The following is a 12,841-nucleotide window of genomic DNA, read 5'->3' as shown; positions in this document are numbered from 1 at the left end:
GAGGTAAAGAAGTTGAGAGAAAGGTTACCGTGAACAGGGTAATCATGTGCAGGGAGAGGGCGAGGCTAAGAGATGTGTGGCAAAGAGCGGTAAAGGGAGGTAGAATGCAGAGGCAGGCACGAGAGAGGTACGTTAGGTAGAGAGTGCTTCAGTGAGATATATGAGGCAGAGGTAGAGCCAGGTGGTGGGTACATGGAGATGCAGTGCTTAAACGGGCCGGTACCCGCAGGATGAGGCTGTCAGGGTGGAGCCTGCCCGAACGCCAAAGTGCCAGTGTAGGCCTGTGCTGAGCCGCTGCTGATGTTAGGGAGTCCACCTGCTGGAAGTCTCAGGCCCGCGCTGTAATAGAATGACCCTGGCCCAGTCAGGCCCTGCGCTGTGTAAATCACAGGTGTGAGGTGAACGCAACTAAGGCAGCCGGCTCAGAGTCCCAAAGCAGAAAGCTGTGGGAGCTAAGTATTATAAAAACAAGGTTTTCAATCCTGCGGTGAGCCTTTCGTGAGAGTGAGTGTCTGCTTTTGTGTGAAAGTGACCAAGCGCGAAAGGGACATTCTGTTAGGTATGTTAAAGAAAATAGGAGGAGTGCTTTGTGGGCTCCTCTGCTTGTTCCATGCAGCGGGCTGCTCACACGTTTGAGAGGGTCGCAGTTGGAGGCAGGCTAATTATTAATTGCCTTTATATGCTTGGTGCACGTGTTCAGAGGGAGTTTGCATATACAGGAAATGTGAGACCATTAACAAGGGCAAATGAATACCTGACATGGCAGAAGTATCTTTATATAATCACGTCCTTCCTCGCGCCCGCCCGCTAGATCTCATTGAAGACCTGCACTCATTTGTTCCATTTACAGCACTGGGGAGATGTACAGATAGACAGAGCGGGATAGAGGTGACCCGTGAAAGAGAAGATAAAAGAGATGAGGCGAAGCAAGGCCAGAGACTTGCGACGGAAAGATGACATTATTTTACTTCAGTTGATGCTGTCTGCGCATGAAGGTTGAATAAGTCGATCACGCGTACTAAGACTTTCTCGAGGCACATATCCAGCTAGCAGATTTATTACGACTCTGTTTTATGCACAACCTGACTTGTGATTTCGTGACCACTTTACCGGGTGTGCCCCTGGAAGATAGTGCTCCGCGCAGTTGTCTGCTTTGGTGCCTTAAGCCGCCACTTGGCTGGAGGTGTCCTCTGTCACAAGGGGCCACTTGGCAGCTGTTAAATGTTGGAACTTCCAGTTTGTAGTTTGTGTTAATTGTAAATAACCTGGGGTGTGGCGGTGCAGCTTCATCACATGGCAAAGGTAGAGACCACGTCCTTAAACACCAGGCTTCAAGGTTCGACAAAAGGCTGAGGTCACGTGGGACCATTCTACTGAGGGTGGGTCAGTGCTGCGGAGGACGTCAGCATTTACTGCTTGCCTAAATACAGTTCACGTTGTCGTCTTTTTCAGTGTTTTGTCACGGAAGGTCAGGATCTTCAAGATTTTAGCCCGTAGAGGGTACTGATAACCAGGAGGCCATCTGTGATTGAACTGTATCGACGCAAGTCGTGTTTTAGCGGTAAATGAATGACGGCACGATTTGTCTTCTACATTTTGTTTTACATTATTGGTGTGCTAATAATTTGATCCCATTAAGCGTTTTCCATTTTACCGTACGGTGGCTTTATTTGCCCTTTCGTTGTACAAAATATACCTGAGGCCTAAAATGAAAGTAAAAGTAGACAGTTTAGATTTTGTTGTCCTGCAATGCCACCTACAGGTGTGAAGGACATTCCGCTTCTTTTCGTGTCCATGAGCCACTGAAGGGAAGCTACGATGACATCATTCTTATAGTGCCCTTGAAGTCTCAGTAATCCTGGTAGTGTGGTGTCATTGGGTGCGATCAATGAGCACGAGTCTCTTCAATGTATTGTTTAGTAATATCAAATTCAATTGTTCTCCCTCATCCCTTTGTCCTGCTGGTTTCTGTAAATCAATTGCAGCCAGACTCTATACACACAATTCTTTTCTATGCGTAGCAGCCGAGCTTTAAAGGACTCTAGGTGCGAGTAAACCTCCCGTGAAGCACTCAGCTTACTTCTTTTAGCTCACTGTGCTATATCGAAAAAGCGAAATAATGAATTGTAGAGCAAATGTTGATTGTTTTGTTTAGCACCACTTGCCCATTTGTTGACGCTTGTGAGCATTCTGTAATTTAGTGGCCACTGGCGACCAACTTCTCAAACCCTCTTATCAAATTAAATGTTTAGCAGTTAACTAGTGATATGTGGCTGATGTATGCATATTTACTGTCCACATGGTTAGTCAAATAGGCAAAAGCAACTGAGTACGATAGAAATTCGAGTTTCCAATAGCCGTTTGTCTACTTACTTCGAAATAGGTTTCCCAGTGTGAAATTAGAAGACCAGTTGTGGAGAATGTTTGCTGCTGGGCTTCGTAGCACTTCTTCACGGTGGTCCCTAGACAGGTGTCTGAATTTCATGGATTAAACCCAGATCTATGACTGGGGGTGAGTGTTTGACAATGTTCAGCATTCCGTCCATCACTTGTTGTTTTTGCTTTGTCGCCCTAAGTGGGAAGGGTATGCCCAGACGTGGGTCCCGTGCTTCCCATGCCACTGGATTCAAGCTAGCCTGGCTGATGAGGGGTGAAACCCCGAAACCGGTCCCAGGATGCTTGTTTCCGGTCCAGTGAGGACCTGGCTTGGCAATTCGGTCTGGACTGTTCCCATGAGGAACAGGGTCAAGACTGATTTGCATATGGCTGGGTCCAAACTGGGGTGGCATGGTGAGCAAAAGAACGATGGATTAAACCCAGATCTATGACTGGGGGTGAGTGTTTGACAATGTTCAGCATTCCGTCCATCACTTGTTGTTTTTGCTTTGTCGCCCTAAGTGGGAAGGGTATGCCCAGACGTGGGTCCCGTGCTTCCCATGCCACTGGAGGTCACTGTTCTGCCAAAGAACTACCTGGTGCTATATGCACACAAGGGCACTTTTAAGTGCTATTACTGGAGCTGCATCCTGCTGAAGATACCTGCCTGCTGAAACCTGCCTGCCTGCTGTGGACCTTCACCTGCCTGCTGTGGACTTCGCCTGCCTGCTGGAACCGCCTGCTGTGGACTCTCACCTGCCTGCTGGAGCTGCTTGCCTGCTGGAGACCCTTCCTTGCCTGCTGGAGCTGCCTGGATACTGAGGCCTGCCTGCCTGCCTGCCTGCTGAGGGGAACCCCTGCCTGCCAAGCTTCCCTGCCTGCCTGAAGGGAACCACTGCCAGCCACCAGGAGCAGGCCTGAGGAGTACCTACCTGCTGCAGCTCCCTGAAGGACCCTTCCCAAGGCACGCCGCAACAGCAAGGACAGGATGAGCAGACCGCTGAACCCCTGGTTCCACAACACGGTGAAGATGCAGAGGAAGGTGGAATCGGATGGCTCCACACCAGAGCTGAGCAGAAAGACTTTCACAGAGTTGCTGGTGACCAAGATGGGGTTCACAGCAGCTGAGATTTGGTGCATAATGTCAGATGCACCCAAAGGCACTTACCTGCTGACGTTCATGTCGGAATCAATCTGCAGGAGATACTGGCAGATGTGCTGGTCAAGACGGGACGAGAAACCCTTCGCCGACTTCCACCTGGAGTGCCAACTCGTGTTGGAGGTGAAGAGGATGACCGTGCACGTCTACAACCCGCATGTCAACATCCAGGACCTGACCACCTTCCTACGCCGACACTGCACAGTGACGAGAGAACCCTCCCGCAACCTGGACAGTGATGGAATATGGGATGGTAAATGGACAGTCATGGTGAAGCTGAAAGAGGACCCGGCCGCCCCGGATGGAATCCATCACCCTCCTTCAAGCTTCTCCCTAGGGCGCGACTCGGGCTACCTCTTCTACCCCGGGCAGCCCAGACTGTGCAACAAGTGTAGTAAACCGGGCCACACCGCTAAAGATTGCACAGTGCAAGTGTGCAAGAACTGCAAAAGAGAAGGACACACAGCCAGGGCATGCAAAGAGGAAGCCCCCTGCAACCTCTGCGGTGCCGTGGGCCACCGTTTCAAAGACTGCCCGCAAAGAGCCAAGTCCTATGCCCAGGCGGCCAAACCTCCTGGGAGAGAGGCACAGGAGGAGGCTGCCGTGGCCAGCCTTCCAGTCCCAGCACCCAGAAAGACCAAGGAAACTGGGAGGAGGAAAGGCCCCAGGCAGGAGCAAGTCAAACCTGACCAAGGCTCCACGCCAGTCCTGGAGCCACAGAGCACAGAAGAAGGAATGCCTGCCATCCCTGAGAGTATGCCAACAGACAACGCTCCCCAACTCGCCTCTGAGAACCAGGAAGAAGAACCCTGGACAAAACAGGAGCGCAGGAAAAGGAGGCACAGTCCCCCACAAGTAACAAAGAAGACCAGGAAGAAACACCTGAGCAACCACAACCCCAACTCAGATCCAGAGGAGTCAGAAGAAGAAGAACAACCAGGGAATGAGGGTCCAGATGACCAACTGGAGCAAGTCAGCAGAGTGCTGCAGGAGATGAGGGCGCTAGCCAGCGTCATGGAAGCGTCCCCACCACCATCGCCAGCAATAGCTGAGAAGGAAGAGGCCTCCATGGAGGAGGAAGAGCCAGAGACCAGCCACGTGGGCAAGCCAGCCTCAGAGAAGCACCAAGCAACGGTGGCCAAGACAACAGCCCCCGCGCCGGAGACCCGCCAGGAGCCTGACCAGCCCTGTAAGTAGACTTGTCACTGTGTGATAACAGCTAATTACTCTGACTTGATAGTTAGTATTTGAGCCTAAGTTAAACTCTTAAACACTAATTAAGATGGCTATTTCATTGTTTTCCATAAATGTGAGAAGTATCAGAGACAAGCGCAGATGTGCCAGCACCTTGAACTTTCTTGCCAGCCAGGAATGTGATGTGTACATGATTCAGGAATGCTCCATCCCTTTTTCAGCTTCATACACCCACCTAGAACAGCAGTGGGCATTTGGGCCTTCTTTTTGGTCTGGGGGGGACAGCAGTAGGTCTGTAGGAGTCGCTACCTTAGTCAGAGGGAGGTGCTTCACAGTGGACTCGGTCACCGAGCTGGAAGGCGGCAGGGCTCTTTTCGTTGACGGCTCATGGGCAGGAGAACCGGTTAGACTGATCAATGTGTATGCGCCTTCTGATGTAGGTGAGAGACGGGAGCTGTTCCAGCGCCTCAGACCACAGCTGGTCACCTCCAGAACAATCATGATGGGTGGGGATTTCAACTGTATACTAGAGAGTGGTGGTCGATGTGGGACCAGAGCTAAGGAAGGATGGATGGATGATGGTGCGAAACTCCTAGCGGAGATGGTGGGTGAGGCCTCCCTGACGGACGTCATTGGATCCATGGGGGCGGACGCCAGGAATTTCACCTGGAGCCGCCCTGATGGATCTGTGCGATCCAGGATAGACTTTGTTTTCACCTCTAGATCAGTGAGGATCAGGCAGCACTCCATGGTGACAGTGCATTTCTCTGACCACAGGGCTATCAGGTTTCAGGGGGAACTAACAGGGAAGTTCCTGACAGGTCCGGGCACCTGGAAACTGAATAGCTCTCTGCTGGGGAGAGAGGATGTACAGGAGGAGCTGAGGAGGACTTACAGTGAGTGGCAAGACATGAAAGACACCTTCCAGTCCATAGGGGAATGGTGGGAATGGGTGAAAGGCAGGATTCAGGATTTCTTTAAGAACGTGGGCAGGAAAGCAGCAAGGGGGAGGAAGAGGGAGTTCAGTAGACTGCAGCAACAGCTGCAAGAACTGCACGACCTCCAACTCCGGGGATGGGACGTCATGAACCCTCTGGAGGCAGTCAAGAAAGAGCTGAGCGAGCACTTTCATGAGGAATCCAGGAGGATCATCTTCCGTTCTAAGGTGGAGAACCTGGAAAAGGGGGAGAAATGCAACTCCTTCTTCTTTAAGAAAGTCCACTCTGCGCACACCCCACTGGTTCAACTGCGCAACAGGGAGGGAATTTTGTGTGACACCAAGGAAGACATTAGGAAGGCTGTGACAGATTTCTACGGGGACCTCTACTCAGAGAAGAGGTCAGATGGGGATCAGGCAGAAAGGTTTTTGGCAGGTATCCCGAGAAAGGTTTCCACACCAGCAAGGGAAGTCCTCAACGCACCCCTCACTCTGGAGGAGCTGCACATTGCAGTTAAATCCTTCAAGTCAGGAAAGACACCAGGCAGTGATGGTCTACCAATTGAATTCTACACTTCACTGTGGGACCTAGTGGGACCAGACCTTCTGGAGCTGTATGAGGAGATGGAGCAGGAGGGAGTCATGCCCCACACATTAAGGGAAGGAACGATCGCGCTCCTGTATAAACATAAGGGGGAGAGATGTGACCTCAAGAACTGGCGTCCCATCTCTCTCCTGAATGTGGACTACAAGATCCTGGCAAAGACAATGGTGAATAGACTCAAGAGCGCTATGGGAGAGTTAGTTCACCCAGACCAGACCTGTGGGGTACCAGGACGCAGAGTGGCGGACAGCCTAGCACTGATCAGGGACACGATCCAATACATCACAGACCGGAATATCCACGCTGCGCTGGTCTGTCTCGATCAGGAAAAGGCCTTCGACCGCGTCTCCCATGAGTTCATGGAGAGGGTACTGCAGGGTTTTGGGCTGGGGGAGCGCTTCTGCAATTATGTTAGAATAATGTATACAGACATTTTCAGTTCAGTCATGGTAAATGGTTGGAAAACAGACCCCTTTCCTATCAGGTCTGGGGTAAGACAAGGCTGCCCGCTCTCGCCCTCTTTGTTTGTTTTGGTTATAGAGCTACTCGCGGAGTACATCAGGAAGAACCCGAACATCAGAGGGATCCCGACACCAGGAGACGCAAAGAAAGAAGTCAAGTGTTCGCTGTACATGGACGACGTCACCCTCTTCTGCACAGATGGGAAATCGGTCCAGTCCCTGCTGGAGGCATGCAAGGACTTTGGCAAAGCATCAGGAGCAAAGATCAACGTGGACAAATCACAGGCAAAGCTTTTTGGCCGCTGGGACCTATGTAACGAGCCTCTCCCTTTCCCCGTTGAGGCAGGACTGGTAAAGATCCTCGGTATCTGGTTTGGGGGACCAGGAGCGGCGGCGAAAAGCTGGAACGAACGCCTGGCCAAAGTCAAGCAGAAACTGGGCTTTTGGAGCTTGAGACACCTGAGCATTGAAGGAAAGGCTCTGGTGCTCAGGAACAACGCACTGCCCGTGCTGCAGTATGTGACACAGGCCTGGCCACTCCTGGCCAACGTAGCACGGGCTGTGAACAGCATGGTTTTCCACTTTGTTTGGCACTCAAAGATGGACAGGGTGAAAAGGACAGTCATGCACAAGGAGCATCGCAAGGGAGGGAAGGCAGTCCCTGACATCCCGACAATCCTCAGAGCCTTCTTTGTGTGTGGCTGCGTCCGAATAACCCTGACGAACGAGAACAAGGATCACTCAGCTTACAGGGTCTTCCGCTTCTTCCTGCTCCCAGTATGGAGAAGACTGGGATGGGATAAGTGGGAGAATGCAACAATGTTCAACTGGGACCTCCCCTGGTACTACAAGGAGATTGAGAAGTTTGTGGTGGAATTTGGGCTGAACTGTGTCACACCAAGCCTATGGAAGCCCAGGACAATCCACAGACTAATCAGGTCCAGGGACACCACAGAACCAGTGAGCGACCTGCTACAGCAACAAGGGTGTGGGAAAATGTATCCTCCCCATCCCTAACAAACAGACACAAAGACATTGCATGGATGGCCGTGAAAGGGGGACTGCCAGTCCGGTCATTCATGCACAGCAGGGGCCTGTGCCCACACAGAGAATGCCCAAGGGGTTGCCCTGCAGAGGAAACTACATACCATCTGTTCTGGGCCTGCCCTTTTGCCCAGAGACTGCGGGGAGCCTTAAAACAAGAAATGGAAGACCACATCCCATACCCAAACATCACTCACCACTCTGTGCTGTATGGGCTGTTTCCAAAGACACACTCAGTGGAGGCTATCCAAGGATGCTGGAGAATCCTCTGCTGCATAAAGGACATCCTCTTGTATGCCAGGACCCGACTGGTGACCAACGGGGAGGTGGTGAGCAGGGAAGCGTGCCGCCGAATGGTACTCAACCTGCTGAGAGACTACACAGACAAGGACAACAAGGAGGGTGAGAAGGAGGAAGAACTGTAAACCCTAACCCCCTCCTTCCCACTGAACTCCCCACACTGCCCCAAGAAACCAAACCCCCCTTTACTACTTATTTCATATGTAAACTGACTGTGTTGTTAAAATGTGATTTGAAACAAAGTTGAACTGGACTGCCCTTCCTAAGGGAAGAGGTACCACTCTTTAAAAACCTATGTATCGCCTACTTAAAGCACTTAATAAAGGTTTTTGAAACTTAAAAAAAAAAAAAAAAAAAAAAAAAAAAAAAAAAAACGGTCCCAGGATGCTTGTTTCCGGTCCAGTGAGGACCTGGCTTGGCAGTTCGGTCTGGACTGTTCCCATGAGGAACAGGGTCAAGACTGATTTGCATATGGCTGGGTCCAAACTGGGGTGGCATGGTGAGCAAAAGAACGATGGATTAAACCCAGATCTATGACTGGGGGGTGAGTGTTTGACAATGTTCAGCATTCCGTCCATCACTTGTTGTTTTTGCTTTGTCGCCCTAAGTGGGAAGGGTATGCCCAGACGTGGGTCCCGTGCTTCCCATTTCAAGCTAGCCTGGCTGATGAGGGGTGAAACGTGGCATGGTGAGCAAAAGAACGATGGATTAAACCCAGATCTATGACTGGGGGTGAGTGTTTGACAATGTTCAGCATTCCGTCCATGCATCGTCCGTTACAGAGACCATAACTGATCTTTCAAATAAACGTGGCTGGTTTGTTTGCAGGCTTTAAGATTTTTATGAAACTGAGTACTCTTCTCTCAGTTGGTCCCATGGAGTTGCTCTTGAAAGTTCTATACTCAGTTGGTATTTTGCAGTTTGATGACCCATGACACTAAAATCTTGACTGTCTCTATGATAGCAGAAGTTGTCGGGGTAACCCATCTAATGGACCTCCAACACCATTATTTGTTGCTTCTCCACAAATGTACATCATTTTCAACCTGTTCTTTCTTCGTTCCCATCACCACAGCGTCTAAATCCAGCACCAGACAAGCTGTTCACAGTTAGCAAAGAGGCTCTGTAAATACTTCACCTAACCTTTGAAGGTATACAAGCCCCCGCAGTTTTTAGAAAGATAGTTCGCTCTGCGACTGGTTGGCTTTTCTGCCCTGAGCTGTGTTTTTCTTCAGTGCGCTTGATGATTAGAAACTCTGCTTGGCACTCCAGCCAGCAAGGACTAATCCGAAGACGCCCGTCTGGCAAGAGGTCCGAGGACCTGCAGGAAACATCCCACTACCCTTAGTGTGCATAACTCGCACCTCCAAAGTAGCATTCCCATCTTTGTGAAAGCCATATCACCCATCTACACATCTGCTGAGGTACACAGGGGTTTTTGTTTTTCATGCTATGCTTCAGAATAGCTGGGGCAGGTTTATCCAATTCCAACAGTGTTGGAACCGCCTTGCAACAAACTCCTGGAGGTGTTAAGTATTAGACTCTGATGGCCAGTAAGTCAACACCCTTATTTCTCCAGTTCGTCTTTAAGAACTGCTGCCCCAGTAGTCTAGATTCCCTTCCACTCGAAAATTATGACTGTGATCAGCAATCTTTGTGAATTATGACCTAACTTTGGTATCCCTGTTGGACATATGTGGTACATTAAACCCATCCTCGGTACCAGTAGTTCTTCTGTTTGCACATTATCTTTGAAGTCTAATTGGAGAAGTTACTGGTCTAACCTTAAACTGTGTGTGGTGAACCCTGTTGACCAACTCACAGATTTCCATATGGCCCAATTAATTGCACTCACACTGGAGCCTTGGCTTTGGGACGAGTCTCTTTTTCACAGCAAGCAAGCCTCGTTTCCTGTGGGTTGAAAATCCCAGTTCACCTTTAGATTGTGTTTTGGCGGTATTTTGGGGCATTCCTGGGCTTTATGGACGTTTTGCAGATTTTCAGCCACTTCCTTTCAAATGCACTGAGTTGACACACTTTATAGTTTGAAACAGAGTACAGGTGTACCATAGCTGACTTAATACGTTTGTAGCATTCTGTCACCTTTATTCTTTTAAAAATACCACAGCAATAGAAGAACTGAAAGGTCTTCAGAGATTTTCTATGGCTTGACATCTTCTTTCCATCAAGCAACACTGTCCATAGACCAGCAACGTTATTTGTATTATAGCACTTGCTACATTGCATGAGGAGGTCATATTGCAGCCCCAGAACGTGCTAAGGCCTTTTGTTTTGATGGCAATCGTTTAAACTTTTTAAGTGCGTGTCGACCATTGGCCAACACTGTAGAGGTGTGTAAAGGCCCCTGCACCAGAGGTAGGCCTTTATTTATTTATTTTACATCATGCTGCTTGGGAAGAGATTCCTGAGCAGCCTGATTGTATTTTTTTATACTGCAATGACATTTACTAGCTGCCCCAAGGGCTTGGTTCACTTTCACTGAATCAGTGCTTGGGGCATACCTTAGCCCCCCCCCCCCCCCCCCCCCCCAAGCACTGATTCGCACTGGAGAAATATTATTAGAAAGGGGAGAATCTTCTGCCCTGTGTATCGCTGCTTGTGGCTTGCCACATGGGAGCGATCCTCCAGCTGGTATCCACCCACTAGCCACCAGGAATAGGGGGAGTGGTCCCTTGGGCAAGGGCTCATTGTCCCCTTTGCAATTTTTATATATTTGTCTTTGAGCCCCCCCCCCCCCAGGGGGGGAATGGTTCAGTTACCTCAGATCCACCACCACAGGGCCCCCTAGATTCCAAGGTTTTTCAATTGTATAAAAATGTAGGGGTAGGAGCTGCCCACAATGGGCATGGCCATTCCCCCCTCAACTAAATAGGGCAGCAGTTTTTCTGCCCCATCTGGGATGGCAGATGGGGGTAATTATCCCAGATCTGCTCCCCAGGGAGGGCAGAATGCCCACCAGACACAAGGGAAATTTGTGTTTTTTTAGGTATATGGGTAGGGGGCTGCCCTCCATGCACATGGCTATGTCCCCCCTAAGTAAATGGGGCAACAGTCATTCGACCTCCCCACCCGGGGGTAGAAATCCCACTCTATGGCAGCAATATATATTATTAATAAAATAATGGCTGGGTCTTGCCTATTCTAACATCAGCCTCACCCCAAAACCTCAACAGTCTTCTGCTCCTGCAGACTACAGCATCCCATTCCAATTGCAAGTGAGAGGACATTTGATTCTTTTGGGTGTTGTTTTTACATATGTGCCAGGAGAGAGTGGCTAACTCCTGATATCGTCCCACTTGAAATGGTAAACGGCTGCAGTTTTTGTGATTGGGTAGGCTGCCATTTGAAAAAATCCTGCCAGACCCAGACACCTCTGCAAACTAGACATCTGGGGGAGCCCAGGGTGAAGTGCTTTGTTTGCATCCAACAACATTATCTTTCCTACAATGCCCTCCCTACAAACCTCAAACATTGACTAAAAACATGCATTTTCCTCACATTTCTGTGAGGAAAACTTATCGTATTTGAGGGGAGCCAGAAATTTCCTACCAGCTAACATTCCCCCAAGTCTCCTGATCAGAATAGCATCTCACTATTGTGGGTGGGCCAGGAGACCTTGACACAAAAGGCCCTAAAGAGCTAAATGGAGGGATCAGCAATAGGGGTCTCTGCGGGATTTGAGGCCGTGCACTGCCACCACCTATGGAAACCTACCAACCACAGACATTTTTGAAAACTAGAAAACCAGGGGATTCCAAGGTGGTGTGCCTTGTGTGAATCCTACAAGGTTTTTTTCACCAACAATGCCCTGCAAACCTCACCTAACATGACTATGTTTTCTTACAGTTCTCTGATGGAAACATCTACAATCCACAGGAATCTACAAAATTCCTAACATCCAGCATTGCTCCACTTGTGCTTATAAAAGCGCTGCACCACTTATGTGGTTGGGCCTAGTGTCTGCAACAGGAATGGATCAAACCAAGGTCAATAGGCGCTCCCATGCGAAGACTCCCATTGACCTTGGTTAGATCCATTCCTGTTGCTAGCACTAGGCCCAGCCATACAAGTGCCACAGTGTTTTTAACCTACAAACCCTAAATGTAACCACAACTAAAAGGATCTAGTGAACATAATGGCACATTGCTTTTGTAAATTGGCCATTGTGACAAAAAGTTACAGATGAACACATTGTCATAAATGGCCATTTTTCCTACTCATTTTCAATATTTTTTTTATTTCAACAGTCGTCTTCTTTGGGGATCTTTTTTGGGGATAACCTTGAGCGATCTGCACATGTGACCACTTGCTGAATTTGAAATTTTGTCTACCTTTCAGAAAGAGATAGCTTTCCTGGATCACCATGGGTTTCACACTAGTTTCCATCACAAACTGGAAGTAGATTGAAAGTACAAAAAAAAATAGGAAAAATGTGCTACCTCTTTGAAAAATGCCAAAACCATGGTAAAAAAATAGGGTTTTCTTATTCAGCTCTGCATGTTCCTAAAAGCTAGGAAGATGGTGACTTTATCACAGCAAACCGTTAGCTGATACTATTTTATGGCGAAACAAAACATATACTTTTATCCAGAGCACATTTTCCAATTTTTCTCAACACTTCAAAATGTGGCTTTATTTTGGCTATTTACTCGGTCTCCTTTAGGGGGAATTCACAAGCCCTGGGTACCTTTAGAATCCCCACGATGTTGGAAAACAAGGATGCAAATTTTAAACGGATACCTTAT

General features: G+C 49.0%; 2 protein-coding genes across 2 annotated transcripts in view; both read left to right on the top strand.

The window, feature by feature from the left end:
• DGKQ (diacylglycerol kinase theta) overlaps positions 1-12,841 on the top strand; it is an 848,589-nt gene that overhangs the window by 602,078 nt on the left and 233,670 nt on the right. The gene's annotated exons all lie outside the window — the stretch shown is intronic.
• LOC138297072 (uncharacterized) lies at positions 3,276-6,934 on the top strand. Its single transcript, XM_069236579.1, has 2 exons — positions 3,276-4,724; positions 6,811-6,934. Coding segments are annotated over exons 1-2 (1,362 nt in total). The 5' UTR covers positions 3,276-3,364; the 3' UTR covers positions 6,813-6,934.

This window comes from Pleurodeles waltl, chromosome 1_2, assembly GCF_031143425.1.
Source record: "Pleurodeles waltl isolate 20211129_DDA chromosome 1_2, aPleWal1.hap1.20221129, whole genome shotgun sequence".
Classification (NCBI taxonomy): Eukaryota; Metazoa; Chordata; class Amphibia; order Caudata; family Salamandridae; genus Pleurodeles; species Pleurodeles waltl.
The sequence above is the reverse complement of the archived record's forward strand: the minus strand, read 5'-3'. Positions and strand labels throughout refer to the sequence as shown.